The sequence below is a fragment of the Papio anubis genome, chromosome 13 (genome assembly GCF_008728515.1).
Source record: "Papio anubis isolate 15944 chromosome 13, Panubis1.0, whole genome shotgun sequence".
In the NCBI taxonomy this organism is placed as follows: Eukaryota; Metazoa; Chordata; class Mammalia; order Primates; family Cercopithecidae; genus Papio; species Papio anubis.
In genome coordinates this window covers 90,162,922-90,184,787 of record NC_044988.1, presented here as the reverse complement: position 1 = coordinate 90,184,787, position 21,866 = coordinate 90,162,922, and the positions used below count along the sequence as shown (strand labels likewise).

General features: G+C 42.7%; 1 protein-coding gene across 5 annotated transcripts in view; it reads left to right on the top strand.

Moving 5' to 3' along the window:
• The window catches only part of CDK5RAP2 (CDK5 regulatory subunit associated protein 2), a 185,303-nt gene that overhangs the window by 83,828 nt on the left and 79,609 nt on the right, over positions 1-21,866 (top strand). For all 5 annotated transcript variants that reach the window (XM_031654462.1, XM_031654463.1, XM_031654461.1 and 2 more), the window contains 5 exons: positions 149-319; positions 4,168-4,311; positions 14,126-14,226; positions 19,635-19,765; positions 21,282-21,391. In XM_031654462.1, coding sequence (XP_031510322.1) covers positions 149-319; positions 4,168-4,311; positions 14,126-14,226; positions 19,635-19,765; positions 21,282-21,391 — 657 coding nt within the window. The remainder of the gene's footprint in view (positions 1-148; positions 320-4,167; positions 4,312-14,125; positions 14,227-19,634; positions 19,766-21,281; positions 21,392-21,866) is intronic.

The following is a 21,866-nucleotide window of genomic DNA, read 5'->3' as shown; positions in this document are numbered from 1 at the left end:
TTTTAAGTGAGAAGGAAATATACACTTGTATATTGCCTTAAATACATCTATTATCTTCCTCTCTTATAGCAGTAATTTAGCAAGTCAAACACATAAGAGATTGAAATTTTTGTCAAGTAAATTCCATTTTTTCATTTTCTTCTGGTAGGATCTTAGAAATGAGGTTGAAAAATTACGCAATGAAGTGAATGAAAGAGAGAAAGCAATGGAAAATCGTTACAAGAATCTTTTGAGTGAAAGCAGTAAAAAATTGCACAATCAAGAGCAAGTGATCAAACATCTAACAGAAAGTACCAATCACAAGGACATGTTACTTCAGGTACTGTAACTTTTGTATTTAAATTTTTTCATTTGGCATGGGTTGTTTTTTAAAAACAATTCTTTTGCAGAAATATTTATGATTACAGTAATCATTGCTATGTTTCAGAATACTTTAGAGCTTTCATGATGTCATTTGGGCTTCAGCCACCAGGGAGGTAAGTGTGGTGAAACAGATACTCAGAGAAGGGAAGAAACGTATCCTGGGTCATATGATGACTACATAGCAGAGCCTAGAGTCACGCTCTGGCTTGTTTTGCCCTAGTGCTCAGGCTACTTCACTGAGGCTCTTCTACTGCAAATATTTCCTGTTACTTATTTATACCATGCTCTTTCACTCCCCTTTACTTTTCTTCTGACTGTTCCTTTTTCTTTAGGAGTACCCTTCTTGTTGATCATGTAGTGAATTTTTGAGATTCACCTCAGACTTACAGATAACCATGATGGAGTAAACACAGGCATTTAACTCTGCTTCCTACAGAAACCTCATTAAAATAACAGTGAAAGAATAAAAAGGTATAAACCCACAGGGACTAACTAGGAGAATGGAAGGAGGTATAATAGCAAATGTGAGTTGTCAACAGAATTTTGGATAAGTGTGGCTTGTAGACAAAAGAGGTAAAAAGAAAAAAAAGACAGAAAAAAATTTGGCTAAGTGGATGGGTGACCGTGTTAAGGGCGTAGGATTCAGCTTTCTCCACACAGCTACATGCCTTTGGGACAAAAAGCCAACAAGAAGCAAGCTGATTTATGCTCCAGAACCCCAGAAAGGCATGGCATGCATTGGATATACCTGGTAACTTTAAAAATGGGAGACTGGCTGGAATTCTAAGCAGTTATAGGTGACCCTCTCCTCACAAGCAGGAGATCTCTGGAGACCTTAAACCAGAGAAGCTCTGGCTATGGGGTCACCAGATGTAACTGAAAGCAGGAGTGACCACTTAAGTGAAAACAGGGAGGGAGTGGAAGTGTGCATGCCCAGCAGTGAGATGCTTCGGAGGGGAGAAACAACAGAAAGATGCTGACAATTGGGGTTCCTCCAGCAAAATACCTGGGCCCCCACCTGAGCACCTCACTGTGAGGCCACCTTTGACAGATCCTTTCCACACTCTCAGAGCTGCTGAATACTTCTAACCCCTAAAAGTAGGTGGATGGCCTGGGTTTATCAAATAGGAGAAAAGAATTTAGGAGGAAAGATGACCTGGCGTGGTGGCTCATGCCTGAAATTCCAGCACTTTGGGAGGCTGAGGTCGGCAGATAACCTGAGGTCGGGAGTTCAAGACCAGCCTGACCAACATGGAGAAACTCCATCTCTACTAAAAATACAGAATCAGCTGGGTGTGGTGGCACATGCCTGTAATCCCAGCTACTCGGGAGGCTGAGGTGGGAGAATTGCTTGAACTTGGGAGGCGGAGGTTGCAGTGAGCCGAGATCGTGCCACTGCATTCTAGCCTGGGCAACAAGAGCAAAACTCCTTCTCAAAAAAAAAAAAAAAAAAAAAAGAGTTAAGACAAAGGCCAAACAGAGCAGAGGTACATAGAAGAAATAAGAAACATGCAAGGAGGAAAAAACAAGACAGCTTTTAAAAATCCAAAAATTCAGGCTATAACACCTTTAGATAAGGCTCTGACAAAAAAGATATTTGGAAAAGAAGAATGACCTATTGGAAATTGAAAGTATGATTGCAAATATAAAAATGTTTAAAAGAAGAGTGAGAAAAGTTGGAAGATAAAGTTGAGTCTTTCAGAAAATAGAAACAAAAGATGAGAAAATGGGAGAGAAAAGATAAGAAACCTAGAGGCTTGATACAAGAGGTCCAAAATATGACTAATAGGAGTTCCAGAAAGACAGAACAGGCAAAGCAGAGGGAAGGAAGTTTTCAAAGTAATAAGGGAAAATTCCCCAGCATGGAAGGACAACTGTTTCTACATTGAAAGGGCCTGCGATGTTTCTAGCACAAAGAATGAGAAAAGACCCATACCCCATGGTGTGTCATTTTGAAATTTCGGAACACAGGGATAAAGAGAGGACCTGAAAGCCTTCCACGGAGAGGAGAATACAGGGCACATACGAAGAACCCACACTTGGAATGACATCAGAATTCTCAGCAGCAACATTGGAAACCAGAAGATGGAAGAGCAATGCTTTCAGATTTTGAGGAAAAGTGATTTCCAATCCAGCGTTCTGTACTCAGCTAAGCTGTCAGCAAGTGTGAGGGCAGAATAAAGGCATTTTCAGACATTTGGTACCTACGGTCATCTGCCTTCTATGTACTCTTTTGCAGGAAGCTCTTGTAGGATGATTCCATATGTATAAAGGAATAACCAAATGGGAGAGAGGTGGGCTCCAGAAAGTAGGGAATTCACGTGGCATGTGGTGAAGGGAAGTCCTGGGATGAGAGCTGAGCTGCGTATGTAGAAAGCCCAGATTTGAACTCTTGAGGGCTTCAGTTGGGATTTCTCCAAGAAACTAAAATGCAAATGGTCAATTTTTTGATGTGTGATCACAGAACACTGTATGGCTAAGTCATGAGCAGTATCTGCTTGGCTATAATGTAAATGCAGAATATTGATTTAACTAAAATTGGGATATTATTAGGAAAAGTGTTGAGGGACAGAGCATATAAGAGCTGAATCCTTAAACTTCTATGGTAGGAGCCAGTAGGTAAAAATCTAAACTTAAGAAACCAAGCCATGTAAGAATAGGAATGTAATATAGAAACATGGAGGTATATAGCAGAAGAAATAGCTAAAGAGTTGAAAGTTGTTTTTCTCTGGGAGTGGGATTTGGGAGGTGAGAGGAGAGGAGAGGGAGAGGACACCATTTTCCATTTAAGCCTTGTAGTACTATTTGACTGTTAAACTATATATATCTGTAATTGGACTTTAGAAAAATGAAAATGAATGGTGTAATTTAAGCACACCTGTATTGTTACAATTCTAGAAAGTCAGTATTGGTTATTTGATTCCTAGTTCTTTCTATTACAGTTCAATGGGTTTTTATAAAGAATTACCTCTACTTTTTTTGTTTGTGTTCACCTAATTTCTTATAAAAATTTGAAAGGATACATTAATTCTGCTAGGTGCTTAGGAATAAGATGTGGTTCTTACCCTTAATTTTTGACAAGAGTGGACAGAATCCTAGTTCAGGAGTTACCAGGATTTTAAATAGTTAGGAATAGATTCCATGCAGAAGACTAGCGATATGGTCTCCAGTCCTGTTGTGTTGTTGGATGTTAGATCTTCTGAAGGGTTCAGTCAGTGGAATCGTATTGTGTGTGATCATGAGGGAGCCTTTCATATGTGACCAGACCCTAAAGCAATATTTGCAGTCCTGGCTTTTTTTCCTGGAAGTCAGATCTCCTTTTGGATATGGACAGTTCAAGTTTTAACCAAATTTGTAACATTTCAAGAGAGATTAAGACTTCGTTGGGTTTTGATGTACAAGTCTTGTAATCATCTCCATAAGCCTGCAGGGCTGGAAACGATCGCATCCTGAGCAGGATGCACCTAGGTTTGGAACCAGGTCTGTTGGGTCAGAGCCTGACTTTGTCCTCCACACCCTCTGGAAGGTAGTCACAGTGGGGGCGAGCGAGTATGGTTTGTAGCGACTGCCACCGTCCTTGGCTCTGCTTTGCTGGCATGCAGCTATTCTGCAAATTGTAACAGCATAGAAATGGAGTTGCATGACAGTTTTGTAATTGCCTAGTATTTTGGAATGATGAAAATTATGTAGGGGATATAGGAGTACTGTGAAAAAACAAAATATTTTTCCTTAAGGAGTTTGGGACAATTTCTTAATATTTTTTTCTTGATGTCAACTTCCTTATAATTTGTTTTATTTCATTAGAAATTCAATGAAAAAGATTTGGAAGTAATACAACAGAACCGCTATTTAATGACTGCAGAGGATCTCGAGCTCAGGAGTGAAGGCTTAATAACAGAAAAGTGCCCTTCTCAACAGTCACCAGGCAGCAAAACCATCTTCTCTAAGGTAAGCTTGACTGAAATTGGACATTCACATGCGAATGGATTCATATACTTTTTTGAAACATACTTGATAACTCCTTTGATCTAGAGATCCTCAAATGCCTTCTTGTTGATAATTGAGCCTACAACAGGTAGGAGGAGGAGTTCTTAGCCTACCACGTTATAGATTAATATCCTTCAACTGAGTATTAGTCTTTGCACTGCACACGAAACTGAGAAATCACAGCTTGTTGAACCAGAAGCCTCATTTGCTCTATCAGGGCTCACCTCTTAAGAACTGTGTAATCCCAAGTGTTTTGTAAGTGTTCCTGTTTAAATTCACACAAAAAATGGCACAGCAGGCCCTTTCTTATCTGGCCCCAAATCATCTTTCCAATCTCATTGTCTTTCATCTCCAGCAATAGCAAATTTCTTATAGATTCCTGAAAACACCATGTTTGTACCTCTCTGTGTCTTTGCATGTGTAGTTCCATCTGCCTGGAATGATTTTTCCCTCCTTGTTTACATGCTAACTCCTGAACATCTCTGCAGGTGCCATCTTAGTGTCACCTTCTCTCTGGAGTCTTTCCTGATCCTGCTTAGTAGTGCGGTCCCCTCCAGTAAGTGCCCCTCATGGCACTTACTCTGTGCATTGGAGTTACGGGATCCACCTTTCTGCTTCCCCTCACCTGGGCTCCTGTATAGCACCATGGGCAGGCACTTCTAGGGTAGGGAACTGGCACATGTTCCAAATCCCAGTGTTCAGCCTGTTGCCTGGCTGTGTAAATATTTGTTGAGTGAATGAATGAATAATGCAACCAGGCAGCCAGATATGGGAAAGGAAAAGAATTAACCTAAAAAAAAAAAAAAAAAAAAAAAAAACTGGCTTAAATTAAGTTCATACATTTGGAAGATAGAGAACTCTTATGCAAATTAGTTTTCTGATGAATGGCTCTGATTGTGACTTGCAGGTTTGTGAAGGGTGATTCTCAAAATAATTAACAACTGGTACAGCATGGGCATCAGCCTTCAGAAAAGACTTGGGCACTAGGGCTGGAGTGGGGACCTGGAGGCCTGCTCCTGTGCCAGGCACAAACCCTGTAGTTTAAAAACTACTAGGGACCTCCTGGGAGGTCCCTAGGGAGGGACCAGGGCAGCTAGCGTGGTTGGAGTGGATGGACCAGGGTTTATTTTCCAACTGGTGTGGAAGTATTTCAGTATTTTAGCAACCAGTGCTAGCCACTGTGCTGTGTATCTGCTCAGTATCAGAGCTTGTCCTGGGGGTATCATTGGCTGAGCAGTTGGAGCTGTTTCTTAATTCTGACCGTTTGTGTATTTGCATTTTGCTGTCTCTCTTGAGAGCATCAGCATGGACTTGTGGAGCCCTTGGGCTGGGCCAGCAATCTGGAGGCCTGGATTTCTCCCTGTTGACTCTGTCATTTCACTTACGTAACCTGGGGCAAGTCTTATAACTAAATCTCAGAGGGCTAATATTTTGTGATTCTAACTAGCGTTTAGTTAATTTGATTTTGACCAACTTTAGTTGGCTAAGATTCACATTAACCTGTAATATAAGGCATAGTCTGTTTCACACCAAGATAGCAGCTCATCAGGTTATTTTAGATGGAAATATCTTCATTACTATGAATGTATTTAGTTAAACTAAAATGCTATTTTGAATCACATTTTAGTCATGTAAAAAGTATCTCCTGTAATCCCAGCCCTTTGGGAGGCCAAGGCAGGTGGATCACGAGGTCAAGAGATCGAGACCATCCTGGCCAACATGGTGAAATCCCGTCTCTACTGAAAATACAAAAATCAGCTGGGTGTGGTGGTGCGTGCCCTTAATCCCAGCTACTCATGAGCCTGAGGCAGGAGAATTGCTTGAACCCGGGAGGCGGAGGTTGCAGTGAGCTGAGATTGTGCCACTGCACTCCAGTCTGGCGACAGAGCGAGACTCCTCCCCCCCCCAAAAAAAAATTATGTAAATATTGAACAAAATGTTTATAAATTTATTGGACAGGTTGCGTATTTTAAAATTTCAGTTTTATCATTTTGTTTTTAGTTTTTTTGTGTTAGGTGATGTACTTCATATGACCAGAAATATAAAGGTACTGGCTGGCATTTTGGTAATATTCAGATCCTGGTGATATTTAAATTACTGTGTCAAATACCTAAGTATTTTAGCAAAGGCTTTAATTGTGTTCTGCAAGATGAACTGCAAATTGTAGATAGAGATTTACTGGCCAGGCATCATAGCTCACACCTGTAATCCTAGCATTGTGGGAGGCTGAGACAGGAGGATTGTTTGAGGCCAGGAGTTGGAGACCTGTCTTAGCAACCTAGTAAGACCCCAGCATCTACAAAAAAAAAAAAAAAAAAAAAAAATAAAAATCAGGTTGGCATAGTGGTGCATGCCTGTAGTCGCAGCTACTCAGGAGTGAGGCAAGAAGATTGCTTGAGCCCAGGAGTTTGAAGCTGGAGTGAACTATGATCGTGCCACTGCACTCCAGCCTGGGTCACAGAGTGAGCCCCAGTCTCTTTATTTATTTATTTATTGAGATAGAGTCTTGCTCTGTTACCCAGGCTGGAGTGCAGTGGCATGATCTTGGCTCACTGCAACCTCCGCCTCCCGGGTTCAAGTGATTCTCCCACCTCAGCCTCCCAAGTATCTAGGATTCTAGGCATGTGCCACCATGCCTGGCTAATTTTTTTGTAGTTTTGGTAGAGACAGGGTTTCACCACGTTGGCCAGGCTGGTCTCAAACTCGTGACCTCAAGTTGATCCTCCTGCCTCATCCTCCCAAATTGCTGGGATTACAGGCCTGAGCTACCTCTCCTGGCTGAGACCCAGTCTTTTTAAAAAACAAAACAACAGCAACAAAAGAATTTTAAGTGATCACTTAAGAATTGTAAATTTCTGGTGTCACTTTAAGAAATCCCAACTGTTGCAGCCTTACAGTCGTACCCCCCACTCCCCCGGCCCCAAGAAAGGTGTGCTTTTCAGATCATAGTTCTTTCTTTGTAGAAAATGTGAATTTATTCTGCTGTGCCCTTGGCTATTTTGTGTTGGTTTAGACTTTATCCTCTGCCCATTTCTAGAAAGAACTGGAGGCTATGATCATGTCTCCATAGACTCTGAGCAGTCTGTTTTCCTTCTAATCATTGTGTGATCCTGAGAATTAATGCTAGATGACTAGGGAATTGAAGAATAGAGAGCACAACACACTGACCATATTTAACTTACTGCAGCCAGAGATTGATAGCTTGGTTATTGACATGGTTGGGACATCGCTGCTGAATTTTCCGAGTATTAAAATTAATGTCTTTGTTGCAGGGCTGTGACATAGCTACTGAAATAGACCCCATCTACCTACCAGGCCTCTAAATTGCCTGATTACCAAGAAGTGATCCATTAAGCTTTCTCATTACAGGTCTGCTGTCTCTTTAGATGTGGTCTGCACGTTACATGTGTTTCCTTCAAGTCATTAAGGAAACTATGGTAAAGTAGAAAATGCCCGGCTTTGGCGTCAGAATGCCAGTCCTACTACTCACTAGGTCTGTGATCTTGGGCAACTCACTTAATGCCTCTGAAACTCACTTTCCTCATCTGTGAAGTGGACAGTTACATGCCTGCCTTTTGAGAGGATTAGAAATAATGGAAGTGGATTAGTTAAGGTTCTTTTGGTTGCAGGCCACAGAACCTCACATTGGATAGTTTGAGCACAACCCCCATGAAAGGGAATATTGATTGGGAGCAGACTTGAGGCTGTCACAGATGCCAGGCAAGGCTTGAGCAGCCACACTTTGGGGAGGGTGAAACTGGGGCAGCACCATGGACCTCAACCACAGAAGTCCCAGACTCTAGGGCTCTGTCGGTGACATGACACAGACCCAGAGACTCCCAGCTGTCTGGTGTCTTGGTTTAAATCTCTCAGTTCTTGGGAGAGAACTGTACTGGTTTAGCAAGTGAGCCCAGGGCCTGGCTTACAAAGGAGAGGAGTCTTCTTGGGACTCACCCCTGTGTTGTAGGGACAGTTCTCAGGTGAGGCAGGGGAATGGGGTGAGCGGGGTGGTCATTCCAAGGGCCATGGAGAACACATCGCAGAGCCAGACACACAGCAGATGTGCAGCAGTGATGAGTCTTCTCTGCACTGAGAGACCTACTGTCTGGGTTGCTTTTTGTTTGGAGGGGCTGGGTGGAGAGGGGAGAGTGGGGGTTGGTTGCTCCTGCTGAGCAGGTGCTTCTCATGACTCCCCTCTGGGCATCCTGGCCGCCTGCCTGTGTGCCGAGGAGATCTACTGGTTTGTCAGCTCTGCTGAGGGAGCCAAATGACTTCATTCTAATGGGGCATGATTCAACACAGGGGAATAGGTGATTGATGAAATGGGACCCAAATGGCTTCAAAGAGTTCATTTATTTAACATGGGTAAGCAATTTGCTTCTAGGAAGACGTTGACTCACTCTGACTTCCATTATGCAAAATATCCCCAGGAATCTCTGCTCTTAAGATTCATATCGGTCTCTGAGTTCCCCTCTTACCTACTTAATCATCAGTTTAGCAATTATTTGTGGCAGCGTTTGATTTGTGCCAGACACTGTGCCTAGCTCAGGACACTGCTGCTTGCCAGGAGCCCTCAGCCTTGTAAACAGGTGGCTGGCATGCCAGCTCTGGGGTCTGGAGGAGGACATCTGTGTCAGTCAAGGAAGGGCTTCCTGATGAGGTTTGGCCTGAGCAGATCCTGTAAAGTGCTCTCGAGTGTGCCAGTGGAGAATGGTAAATGACAGCACTGGGTCTCGGGGGGATAGGCATCCCACCCCGGGACTCTGGTGGAGGGATTTCCCAGTTCCACTGAGATGCAAGGGCAGGAGGAAGGGAGGAGGGCAGGAGCTGAGGAGAGTGGTGGCCTGAAAATTCTGAGGAACCTTTGGAATAGCTGCCAGAAAGAAGAAAAGAGCCTGAACTGAGATCCAGGCCCTGGTGTGGCAGGCAGTGGGCTGTCCTCCTGTAGGACTAACAGCCAGCCTGCAGAGGTCCTGTTAAGATACTGGGTCCTACAGGTATACATTCCTGGAGTGTCTGTGCCATCCATCAGAAATCCATGTTTACTGTTTTTTTCCCCAATCTTTCTTGGTTGGCTTTGACGTTACATACTTAGGCACAAATTCTGACTTTACCAGTTACTAGCTTAGTGGACTCTAACAAGTTACTTCTGCTCCTACAGAGTCAGTTTCATCATCTGAAAAATGAGAAGTTCCCTGGAATGCTGTGGCAACTAGAGATAATATGTCAGTAGCTAGTATAGCACTTGGAGCATAAGAATAATGGTAACAGCTGACATTTATCAAATGTTTGCTTCACGCCAGGCATCATTCTGAGAACTTTGTCTGGATTAACTCATTTAATCTCTTTTATGCTCCAGGACGTATGTAGAATTATTACCACAACTTAGAGGTAAGAATATTAGCATACAGGCCAGGCACGGTGGCTCACGCCTGTAATCCCAGCACTTTGGGAGGCTGAGGCAGGAGGATTGCCTGAGCTCAGGAGTTCACGACCAGCCTGGACAACACGGTGAAACCCCGTCTCTACTAAAATACAAAAAATTAGCTGGGTGTGGTGGCGTGCGCCTGTAGTCCCAGCTACTTGGAAGGCTGAGGCAGGAGAATTGCTTGAACCCAGGAGGTGGAGGTTGCAGTGAGCAGAGATCGCGCCACTGTACTCCAGCCTGGGTGACAGAGCAAGACTCCATCTGAAAAAAAAAAGGAAAGAAAAAGAATGTTGACATAGAGAGGTTGAGTAACTTGTTCAAGGTCGCATAGTTCATAAAGTCACACATTCTTAATCATCACTGCCACTCATGCTAGGTGCTCAAGAAACAATAGATTTTCTTATTTTTGTCACTGGCTTTTCTTATTTTCTTTGGCTGGCCTTTATGTGGCTGACAGTGATGATGTTACCCTTGCCAAGCACCCAGATGCATTATATTTAAGGCATCTATTATAGGGCAGTGATGGGTGGGCTGAAGAGAATGGGCCTTGAAGCCCACACCTGGCCTCACCATCCTGACCTTCAGCATGAACAGCCTTCTGTGTCACAGTTTCCTCATCTCTAAAATAGGGAGTGTAGTAACACGTAAGCACATTGGGTCATTATGAAGATTAAATGAGAAAATGCCTGGAAAGCACTTAGCATGATGGCTGGCGTACTGGTCCTGGAGAGCCTCCTTGGTCTTGACGTCCTCTTTAAATCCTTCCCACTCTTCTCTGAGGTCCTCTGGCTGCACACGTGGTTGTGTGCAGGTGGGAGCTGAGAGAATCCCACATGATTCTGTTGTTGTGTACAAAAGGCATTTGGGAACTCCTTGTGCCAGTGACATGTGGCATGATTTACAAAAGGGCCTGACATTTCCAGCAGTCTGGATGACTAACTTATCATGACCAGACTGGTGGTTTAGCATTTAAAAGCTTTAATTGGCAGGTGGTGCCTTGGCCTTGTTTTGTCAGGATTGGAAGCGTAACAGTATTCCCCTGGATCAGGGCTTCTTCACCTTTTTTGCCCTCTGCATCCTGTTGGGAATCTACTGAAGCCAGAGACCCCTATCTTGAAAAACTGTTTAAATGCATATAATATATATGTAGGATTCTAAAGGAAACCAAATATTTTGAAATTAGGTTATCAAAATATAAATTATGCTATGGAAATGGTGCTTCCTTATTAATATGTTAAATAGTAAGCTATGGTGGTGAGTATAAGTAACTACCGTAGTTATGAAGTAGTGATAAGAATGAATATTTTGAGATATCTGCAATATATACAAAATAACTATTTCTTTTGATGACAAAGTCAAGGTAATACCACTAGTATTACTATGGTTTGTAGCAATAGCAGTATTCCTTCAATTCATAATTGAAGGTAATGCTAAATTTCAGTTAGAGGTTAGTGGAAATAGAGATGTAATTTTTTTCCCTTGCTCATATTCCTTCAGCCTGTAAATTTTAATCAGGTTGAAAACCCCTGTCGTAGGTGGTATCTTAGCTTTAGGAGAAAACGCAAGTCAATGTGAACTACAAAGGCTGTTTGCAGCCCCAATTTCTTCACGAACTGAACATCCGCCTCCAGCATTTAGAGAGCACTTAGTTGATGATAGGCACTGTGCTGGATATTCTGTATGCATTAACTTCATTTTAACGTTTTTTCTTATTTTGAAATCGTTTTAAATTTGTAGAAAAGTACAAAAATAAAGGATTGTATTTTTTCTGAGCCTTCTGAAAGTTGCCAATGTGAAGCCTTGTCACCCTCTGAATGTGCTAGTGTGTATTTCTTATAAACAGCAACATTCTCCTGTATAACCTCAGCCCAGCCACTACAACCAGGAAATTAGCCTGGACTAATTTCCTTCAACACTACCTTCTAATCCTCAGACTCATTCGAATTTCATCACTTGTCTCAGTAACACCCTTTGTAGCAAAAGGATCCTATTTAGGATCATGCCTTGCATTTAATAGTCATGATTCTTTAGTCTTTAGTTTGGAGCAGTTCTAAAATCTTTCCTTGACTTTCATAACCTTGGCACTTTTGAAGTGCCCAGGCCAGTTATACCGCAAGAATGTCCCTTCAGTTTGGGTTGTTTGTCTGGTGTTTTCTTGCTGATTAGATTCAGTTTATGCATCTTTGGCAGGAATATCATGGTAGCGATGCTGTATTCTTCTCATTGTGTCCTGTCTGATGGTACACAGTTGGATTTGCCCCATTACTAGCCATGCTAACTTTGATAACTTTATCAAGATAGTGTCTGCCAGGTGTCTTGACTGTCTAGTTATGCTTTTTTCCCTTTGTATTTAATAAATATTTTGGGGGAGGTGTTTTGAGTCTATGTAAGTATCTTGATCTTCAAACTTTTACCTACTAGTTTTAGCATCCTTTTGTGTTTCTTGGTAATTATTTATTACTGTGATGGCTGGCGAAGGGTGATTTTTCTAATTCCCTCATTCTTTCTACATTTATTAGTCATCATTTTTCTATAAAGAAAAACCTACTCTTTTCCCCTCCTATTCATATCAGTATGGATTTATGAATTCCTATTTTATTTGGTGGATTATAATCTGTTACTATCAGTTATTATCAGTAGATTATAAACCATTACTCATTATTTATTTCAATGCTCAAATCATCCCCAGATTTTGCTTGTGGGAGCCTTTCCAAACTGGCTCTGTGTGTCCTTTTGACAACATTCCATCATTATTTAAGCATTTCTTTAAAAAATTTTTTCAGCTTTGAGTTATAATTGACAAAATTGCATATATTTAAGGTACACTAGATGTTTTGATATATATATATATATATATATATACACACACATTGTGAAATGATCACCATAATCAAATTAATTGGCATATCTATCATCTCACATTGTTACCTTTTTTTGTGTGATGAAAAAACCTAAGCTCTACCTTCTTGGCACGTTTCAGGTGTAAAATACAGTATTTTTTTGTTTGTTTGCTTGTTATTTCAGGGTCTTGCTCTGTTGCTGTTGCCCAGGCTTCAGTGCAGTGGCATGATTCTAGCTCATTGCAGCCTCAAACTTCTGGGCTCAAGGGATCCTCCTCTCTTAGCCTCCCAAGTAGCTGGGACTATAGGGGCATGCCACCATATCCTGCGCATGTTTTTATTTTTTACTTTTTTGTAGAGATGGGGTCTCACTATGTTGCCCAGGCTGATCTTGAACTCCTGGCCTCAAGTGATTCTCCCACCTTGGCCTCCCACAGAGCTGGGATTATAGATGTGAGCCGCTGTGCCTGGCCAGGATATTGTTACTTATAGTCATCATGCTGTGTATTACATCTCTGGAATTTATTCATCTTGCATAGCTAAAACTTTGTTCCCTTTCACCAACATCTCCCATATCCTCATCCCTCCAGCCCCTGGCAACCACTGTTCTATAAGCACTTCCTCATATTTTGGCACAATAAAATGCTATACACATATCTTTTGTTGTTCCTGATTTTCCTTGTCCTAATATGGGAATCAGCAATTTCTCCAGGTATCCCTGGTTCCTTACAGTACACAGTTTATATTTCATCTGCTCCATAACTCCACAAGGCAGTGGTAATTGTCCACCAGTTTTACAGGTGAGAATACCAAGGCTCCTAATAAGTAACTTCCCAGAGTCTCAGAACTGGTAGGTGGCAGAACCAAATTTTGAATATTAAAAAATTTCACATTTGTGAATGTGAATTCATAAAATGACATCCCCATTTCATAAATGAGGAGACCGAAGCTCAAAGAGTTTTGTTAAGCTACTTACCCAAGATCATACCTCCAGTAAGTGGCAGAGATCCAACTCAGATCTCTTCATCATCACTGTGCTCTGAATGCCTCCCAAGAATGCCTCAGTTGACCTCTTCTACTTGACTGTCACTAAATCCCTAGTCCCCAGTACTTGCCAGGTTTTGGTTTGTGAATTTCTCTTCTTTGGAGCAACAGTGAATATGGAAAGACATTTTTTTGTAGTGTTGTAGAAACGGTGACCAGCAGCTCTGAGGGATGACAGTCTCACGATGGGCTAATCCCATAACTGATGTGTCTTCCTAGCAGCTGTTGGAAGCAGTATTGGAAGCTCAGCTCTCAGCTTCGTTCTGGGATAAGTGATGGACAGTCATTCCCCACTCCTCCTGAAGGTGGTGCTCTCTGACTGTGGCCTGAGCCAGAGCCAGGCACAGGGCCTCACCTTTGTTTGGTTTTAAAAACTGGGACTAGCTACATATGTTTGCATAATATAAGGATGTATTCTTTCAAAATTCTTCCCTTAATGTCAAATGCCCTTTGTCATTTCCAGGAAGAGAAACAATCATCAGACTATCAAGAGCTGATTCAGGTCTTAAAGAAAGAGCAGGACATCTATACCCATCTGGTCAAATCTCTGCAGGAATCAGACAGGTAAGGGTTTCTGTCTGGACATCATACATGTGAATGCGAACACACACACACACGCATCCCTTCAATCAGTGCTGGTGATCTCTAAGGCAGCAACACCCTACCAGTTTGCTTATGGAGCTTATAAAGCTTGGGTGGCGATTGCACTATTTAATAGTCACATGCACCTGTTTTCTATCAAGAATTGTCTGATTTTTGGCAACAAAATTGATTACTTAGGTTTTAAAATCATGATTACTCAGGTTTTAAAAATACTTTATTGTATATTTAGAAAGTGCTTCTTTGTGTATTATCTCATATGATCCTCACAGCCTTTCTGTGAAGTAATAATAATGCTATCCCTGTTTTCTATAAGGTCATGAAAACTAAGATAGGGTAAGTTACTTGCTCAAAGTCACGCAGCTGTCAAGTGACAGAACCCTGGGACTCAAACAAGTCTCCCTGTCTCTGCAGAATTGCTGAAATGAGTTGCTGCCAGCAAGGTGTGGTGGGGAGAGCCAACTCTAGGATTGAGAGGCCTTGTTCTAGCCCTGGCTCTCCCACTTTCTAGCTCTGTGTCCACAGGCAAGTGCTGCTCTGGGCCTCTGTCCACGTATCTGTACATGCAGGGTTGGCCTCAGGGATTTCTCAGAATTGAGAAATCCTTTTTTTTTTTTGAGATTGAGTCTTGCTCTGTTGCCCAGGCTGGAGTGCAGTGGTGTGATTTCTGCTCACTGCAACCTCCGCCTCCCAGGTTCAAGCGATTCTCCTGCCTCAGCCTCCCAAGTAGTTGGGACTACAGGCACGTACCACCACACCCGGATAATTTTTTGCATTTTTAGTAGAGACAGTGTTTCACTGTGTTAACCAGGATGGTCTCGATCTCCTGACCTCAGCATCCACCCACCTCCACCTCCCACAGTGCTGGGATTACAAGTGTTGGCCACCACTCTCTACACAGTGGGATGGGTACAGTTGAAAGGTATGATGTCTGGGATTCATTTCCAAACTGCAGAAGCTGAGGAGGAGGGTGGGGATATCAAAAGAACAAGATTGGCCCTGGTTCTCTGATCGTTGGGGCTGAGGTATGTGTAGATGGAGGAGCAGTTCATTACGGTAGTGTTTTTTTTTTTTCCCCTTTTATATATGTCTAAACTTTTCTATAATAAAAAGTTAAAAAAGAATCACCCCTCATTTCTCCCTCTTGTATGTCCTCTACTCTCACCATAGTGAACTCTTTATCGTTCCCTGGGCTATACCTTCACCTGTGTTTCCTACCCTTCTATTCTCAACCTTTCCCCTACTTTGTCTCCTCCCAGTCCTTTAGAATTTAGCTTGAATGTTACCTTTGTCAAGCGGCCCCGCTAATCCCCAGAACAGTTGCCTCTGTGTTTCTGCCCTGCGTGGGGAGGTCACCTTATGTAGGTCTGTGCCTGCTGTGCCTCCTCACCTCAGGGCAGGGGTCCCACCTTACTGTCTCGGCTCCCCAGGGCCTGGTACAGAGTAGGCACTTGGGAAATGTTCTGTGCAGGAATGCCCCTCCCCGCTGTGTTGATCTTCTAAATTATGAGATAATTTCCAGATTTTTTCATGGGAAATGAGTTTAGGGAAAACGAAAACATGCCGCTGAAATTCTGGGAGTAGGCGTCACTCTCTGAAAGTGAGTTTTTTCAAGAAACCTCAGCTGCTGGTCATTTTCACTTGGCGAGTGGTGTGGGGGGAGGTGGCGGGGGAGCGAGGGGTCGGGGGCATGGGGGGTTGAGTCATGTGTGGAAACTCACAGAGGAATGGACACATTTCATTTCAATCCCACAGCTTCTCTGGATAGGAGCCAGGTTGATTCTGGGTACTGAGAGGCCTTGTGGGTGGATATGGTTGTGCCTGAGTCTTCTCAGCTTCATGAGGGGCTCCCAAGTTTCACAGGCTCTTTCTTAATGAATGAAAACTTGGATGGGACTGAGGCGGGTCAGGGCTAACTCAGACTAACAAGGACTAACCAGGACTAACAAGGATTCTTAAAAGGTTTCCTGTTCATCTTCAGACTTGTAATACATTTAGTAGGAGACAGACCTGGGTCCACATCTCAGCTGTGCCACTCAGCAGCCCTGAGCTCTTGGGTAAGTAATTTCTCACCCTGAGCCTCAGTGCGTTTGAGAAATTGAGATTGGCTGGTCTGCCTACTTACCTACCTACTTAGATATCTACCTACTTTACAGGGTTCTGTTGAAACCAGAGAGAACACTGTTTAAAGACCTAATACTTCCTGGCATATAGTAAGCACTCAGTAAATGGTAAGATTTCTTAAGAATAATGACAACATGAAAAGCTTATATATGTCTTAATATTCCATTATGCAGAAACTTAGTTTGCAGGAGGTTTTTGATTCCTCAGACCTTGGCATATCCAGAGGGCAGAATGTGGGCTAAGGAAGGTAGAGCTCCTTTTTGTAACTCCAGCACTGTTCATTCTGGAAATTGGCAGGAAAGGTGGATGACCCTGGAGACAGATGATGTACTATGATTAAAATTGGAAAGGAAGGTCAAGAAGGGAGGAAACTCATTGTAAGAATGTGGTTGATCCTTTCACTTTTACATTTTTATTCTTCACAGCAGCACTTAGAAGTTGGCGGATTATCCCCAAATTACGGAAGTGGAAATGTGCATTCTAAGACGCTGTGTATCACCCAGTGTTCCACAGTGAAGGATTATCAGTGCTCAGGTCGCCTTGACTCCCAAGCCAGGTTCTTGCTGATACACTCCCCATCTTGAGGACTAGCACCGTTTCCCTTTAACTCAGGATGTCTCAGCCTCAGCAATATGAGGCTTTGGGGCTGGATAATTTTTTTGTCATGAGGGCATGTCCTGTGCTTTGTAAGATGTTTAGCAATCCCCTGCCTCTACCATGGGAAGGTCGGCACACCTGGTCCTCCCGTGCCAGTTGTAACAACGCAGAATGTTTCCAGACATGGGCAAGTGTCCCCTGGGGGGTGGGGGCAAAATCATCTCCAGGTGATTATCGTTGCTGTAACTCATGAAAATCAGCAATCTTGGCTCATAAATATTATCTTCTGGATGGGAGTTGTTGGAGTATGTGGAAGGAAGGAAATGATGCTCGTTGAGCGTCTCATATGTGTTAGCCTCTGTCCTATTGTCTTTCCCATGTAACATCTCATTTATTCCTCAAAACAATCGCAAAGCAAAGGTATTATTGTCCCCATTTTGTGTGAGGAAATCAGGACTCAGTTAGTTGAACTGGCTTGCTCAGTAGTGGTAACGTGCTATTTTGAGCTTGGATCTCTCTGACTCCTTGTTTCTGCTCCTGTCTGCCCCGCCCCAATTCAGGAAGAGGAAGGTTTTTGTTTTTTTCTGAGTGAAGCACCTTTTGTTCTCCCAACTCCTCACACCTTGAAAAGATTCTCAAGTTGGGAAAACATAAGTGACAGACACAGGAGCAGCAGCTGTGTACTTTTCACCCTGTCAGAAAATGGAAGAGGGAGTGAAGCGGTTAGCTTTCCTCAGCCCTAATCACAGAAGCGTCTCTAAAACAGCCTCCTTTTTTCCCCCTGGTTAAATGCCTCTGCAGCACGACCACATCCAAGCGAGTGCTGTGCTGTGACACCTCTGTGAGGTTTTTCATCAGCCTTACAAATTGATCATTATGATTGTCTTAAAATGGAACTAGGTACAAGTTGCTAGTAGGGCCCTTTCCCTTGCATGAAGACTGCTTCACGATGAACTGTCCTCAAAGCAGCAAGCATAGAAGATTAGACATCATGGTTTATTTTCCTTCCAGTGTGTGTTGATTTATGTGTGCAGTTCGATGGATGGAGCTGGAAGTCTCTGAAGGAGAAGTGGGGCTTCTTTGAGGAGTCTGGCACACATATTTAGAGCAATTGCCTCTAACCATTCAGGGGCTATTGATCCCTTTTGAAAAATCTGATGAAAGCTTATAGGCCCTCTTCCTATTCATTCATTTTTTGCAGATAATTTCATGGCATTGATGGACCTTTTTAGGGAACCATAGGCGCTGGATGGAGAGTGATAGATCTCTTAGTATCTAAAAAAGAAGTCTGTCTGATTTGTTAATGTGTTTCAGTAGTCTTAAAAATGTTCATATACTTTGACCCAGTAATTGCATTGCTGGGAATCTTTCTTAAGAAAACAACCTGGATGTCAAACAAGGCTTTAACCACAGAGATGCACAGTGAAGCATTATTTATGCTATTCAGATGTCAGCTGGGGTCTCCGTGTTCTTCTGAGAGCTGGATTTAAGCGGTTCCGATCTCTGCCAATTGCATATCAGTAGGAGTCCAAAGCCGTTCCTGTGGATCCGCACTGTCCAGTTCAGTAGCCACTAGCCATGTGGCTGTTCACATTTAAACTTACTGTAAATTTAATAAAATGAAACATTTAGTTCCTTGGTACATTAGCCACATTTTAAATGCTCAGTAGGCACCTGTAGCTAGTGGCTACTGTAGTTGACAGTGAAGGTATAGAATATTTCCATCACTGGAGAAAGTTCTGTTGGACAGGGCTCCCCAAGATTAATGCAAATTCTGGGAGGTGTGCATTTTCTTGGCCTCCTCTGGGTTTTGTGCTTCTAGTCCATGCAAGCTCTCTGTACAGCTTAACACTATGTCTCCTCTCCCAGAATAAAAATCCACTCATACTATGCATTTCTGAGTGGTTAATCCATCACAGTGGAGTTTTGTTGGCCCCTAATAGATTAGTCCTTTTCTCCCTCTTATTGTTGACTCACTCTTCCTTTATTTTTTTCTCTTCCCACCTGTCCCCTACCCTTACTTCCAATATGACTCTTTTGAGGAGTGCAGCAGGAGTCCTCTGTCTCCCTTTCTTCTGAAGCCTGGGTGTCCAAGTGACACCCAGGCCCTGGGGAGCCTCCCTTTCTATACCCAACCCTCTCAGGGCATTGTTCAGAACAGAGACACGTTCTGGACTGGAGAATTACATTATTTTCACCTAGTTATGCCTATAGCAAAAATTTGGAAATGACCCAAGTATCCACTAATAGGGGATGAGTTAAAGTAAGTGGTAGGACATTCACCTAGTTTAATATTATCTGGTCATTAAAAATGATGTTTGCAAATAATTGCTAAAAATATAGGGAATTATGAAGTGAGGAATGCATATCAGCATTGTATGTCTAGTATTATTTCAGCCATGTAAATTACTCATAGGGGAAAAGATTGGAAGGAAATACAGTCTGCCGTGTGTTAGTTGGTAGTAGGAGCCTGGTAATTTTTGTTTTCTTTATACTGTTGTATTTAAAATCTTCTATAGTAAACCTGTATTTACTTTTATAACCAGAAAAAAACACAAATGACATAAAAATCACAGGAACGCTTTCTGGGCTTTGCATCTAAAAGTACAAATAGGTCTGTTTTAAAACTTCTGGTGTCTTGTTTTACCAAGTATCAACAACCTGCAGGCTGAGTTAAACAACATTTTTGCCCTGCGGAAGCAACTGGAGCGGGATGTGCGTTCATATCAGAATTTGCGGAAGACCTTGGAGGAGCAGATCAGCGAAATTCGGAGGCGGGAAGGTACACACTTTATTCTATGTGCTTCTCTTTGGTTTTTCCACTTGGAGGGCATGAACTGAACTTCACCAGAGTCCTAAATATTTGTTAAGGGATGAAGCATACACAGGGTTTCGTCTGGAGATTCTTTTTGTGGTGACCATGCTGATGTTAGCCTTCCTAGTAGAAGAGCCCAGGAAGTTGTACTAAATTCTGCCGAACGTCAGGTGCAGGATTGCTTCCTCGCTGCCTCTGCTGTTTTCTGCATCGTTTGATACTTCTAGTTCCAAATATCCCTGGGCACTTGCAATCCCCTTTTCTGGGGGATTACAGCCCTCACTGCCCAAAACATCTGAGTACTGCCTACCACAGCACCTACTGCAGAGAGCCCAAGACCATACACACATATGGGTGAGACGCTGTTTTAGGTTGAAGCATTGTTTTTAGTGCTGTATATGCATTAAAGGAGGGCTACAACATGAGGGTCCTGTGGGACATACGTTTTCTGTGTTCCTCACAGTAATATTAAGATTTGACCCTCTCCCCTGGTAGAACTTGAGCCCTTCAAAGTTCGAGTTGGTATCTGATTCCCTTCTGTATCTCTAGCCTGGTGCCTGACGCATATGGTAAAAATTGATAATAACAGTGGTAGGTTTGACATCTCTTGAGCATCTGCTATGTACGAGGCACAGTGCTAGGCACCTGACTTTCCACCTGTGACCCTCACAGTCATCTCATTAGATAGAGTAGGTATTACGTTCATATTACAGATGAAGAAAGCAAGGCTCAGCTGGGGGTTGATGTGCCCAGATTTGAGCCAAGGCATCTTCCTTTAAGTTTAGCTCTTTCTAGTATTCTGTGCCGTATTTTAGTTGTATCAACTCTTACACGTGTATGTTAAATGAGATACTGTTTGTGGATATGCCTTGCTCAGTACACATATACACACATCTTCCCCCCGCCCCCTGCTTCTCCCCTTCCTATTACAATTGACCTTTGCTGCAGAGGAAGCAGATCCTTACATCGGTGACCAGAGATTCTTCTGTCTTAGCACTAGCAGGCACTTTCTGCACTTAGTATGCTGGTTTCCCGTGAGGGTTCTGGGGCCCGTAAAAAAAATAGATCAGACACTTTTATCTCCCTTGAGTTCTGCCCTTGTGGGTCACATCTAATTTTTCTGCATTTTCCCCTAAACAGAATCAGTTCCTCATTTAAACTGAAATCACCATTTTCTTGTGCCATTCAGAATGGTCTCCAGGCACAATACTTGATATGCAAATTATAATTCACAGTTGGCCACAGTGAAAACCTACGGCCTAAGATGAAACCATACATTGAAATATCAGCCTGTTGAGAAAGGGAAAATTACTTTTACGCCAAAGGTGGTGCCTTAGGCCCCCTCTGTGTACTATGCTCCCTTCCGCCCCACCTCCCCCATTCACTTTGCTTTGGATGGATTGCACTGGGATCAGTCTTGGGAGGACCTGTTTCTGATATTCCTTTTCTCTTCCCCATCCCCACCTTTTGTTTTTTTGGGCAGAAGAATCATTTTCATTTTATAGTGATCAAACATCTTATCTAAGTATTTGCCTTGAAGAAAACAATCGGTTTCAAGTGGAACATTTTTCTCAAGAAGAACTTAAGAAAAAGGTATTGACCTATTAACTTTTAGTGCATTTCTTTTTGTTAGATTGTTTGTTGTATCTTGGGTTCCTGATGAAGGTTAAGATTCTGAAGGCCCCTCTCCTTCCTTCCTGTCCCCTCTGCCTTGTTGTGTGTGCCCCTCCTGTGTCCATTACCTGGAGTACCTTCCCTTGTGTCTGATAAACTCCGCAGGCCTAAGAACCCAGCCAGGCTTGATCTCGTTGAGGAAAAGGTCTCTGGCCCCTCCGTTTAGAGTTAGCCACTTTTCCTTCAGGCTGTTCCCCTCTTTTTTTTGTACCTAATCCAAATCGATGTCCTTTTCTTACTGATCTGTATTTATGTGGTTATTTGTCTATATTTCCTTGCTAGGTTGTGAACATCTTAAACTTAGTGATTATGTCTTACTTATTTCTGATTTCCCGTTGCCTGGCACACATATAGGAGCTCATAATGGATACATTTTGAATGAATAACGTTCCAG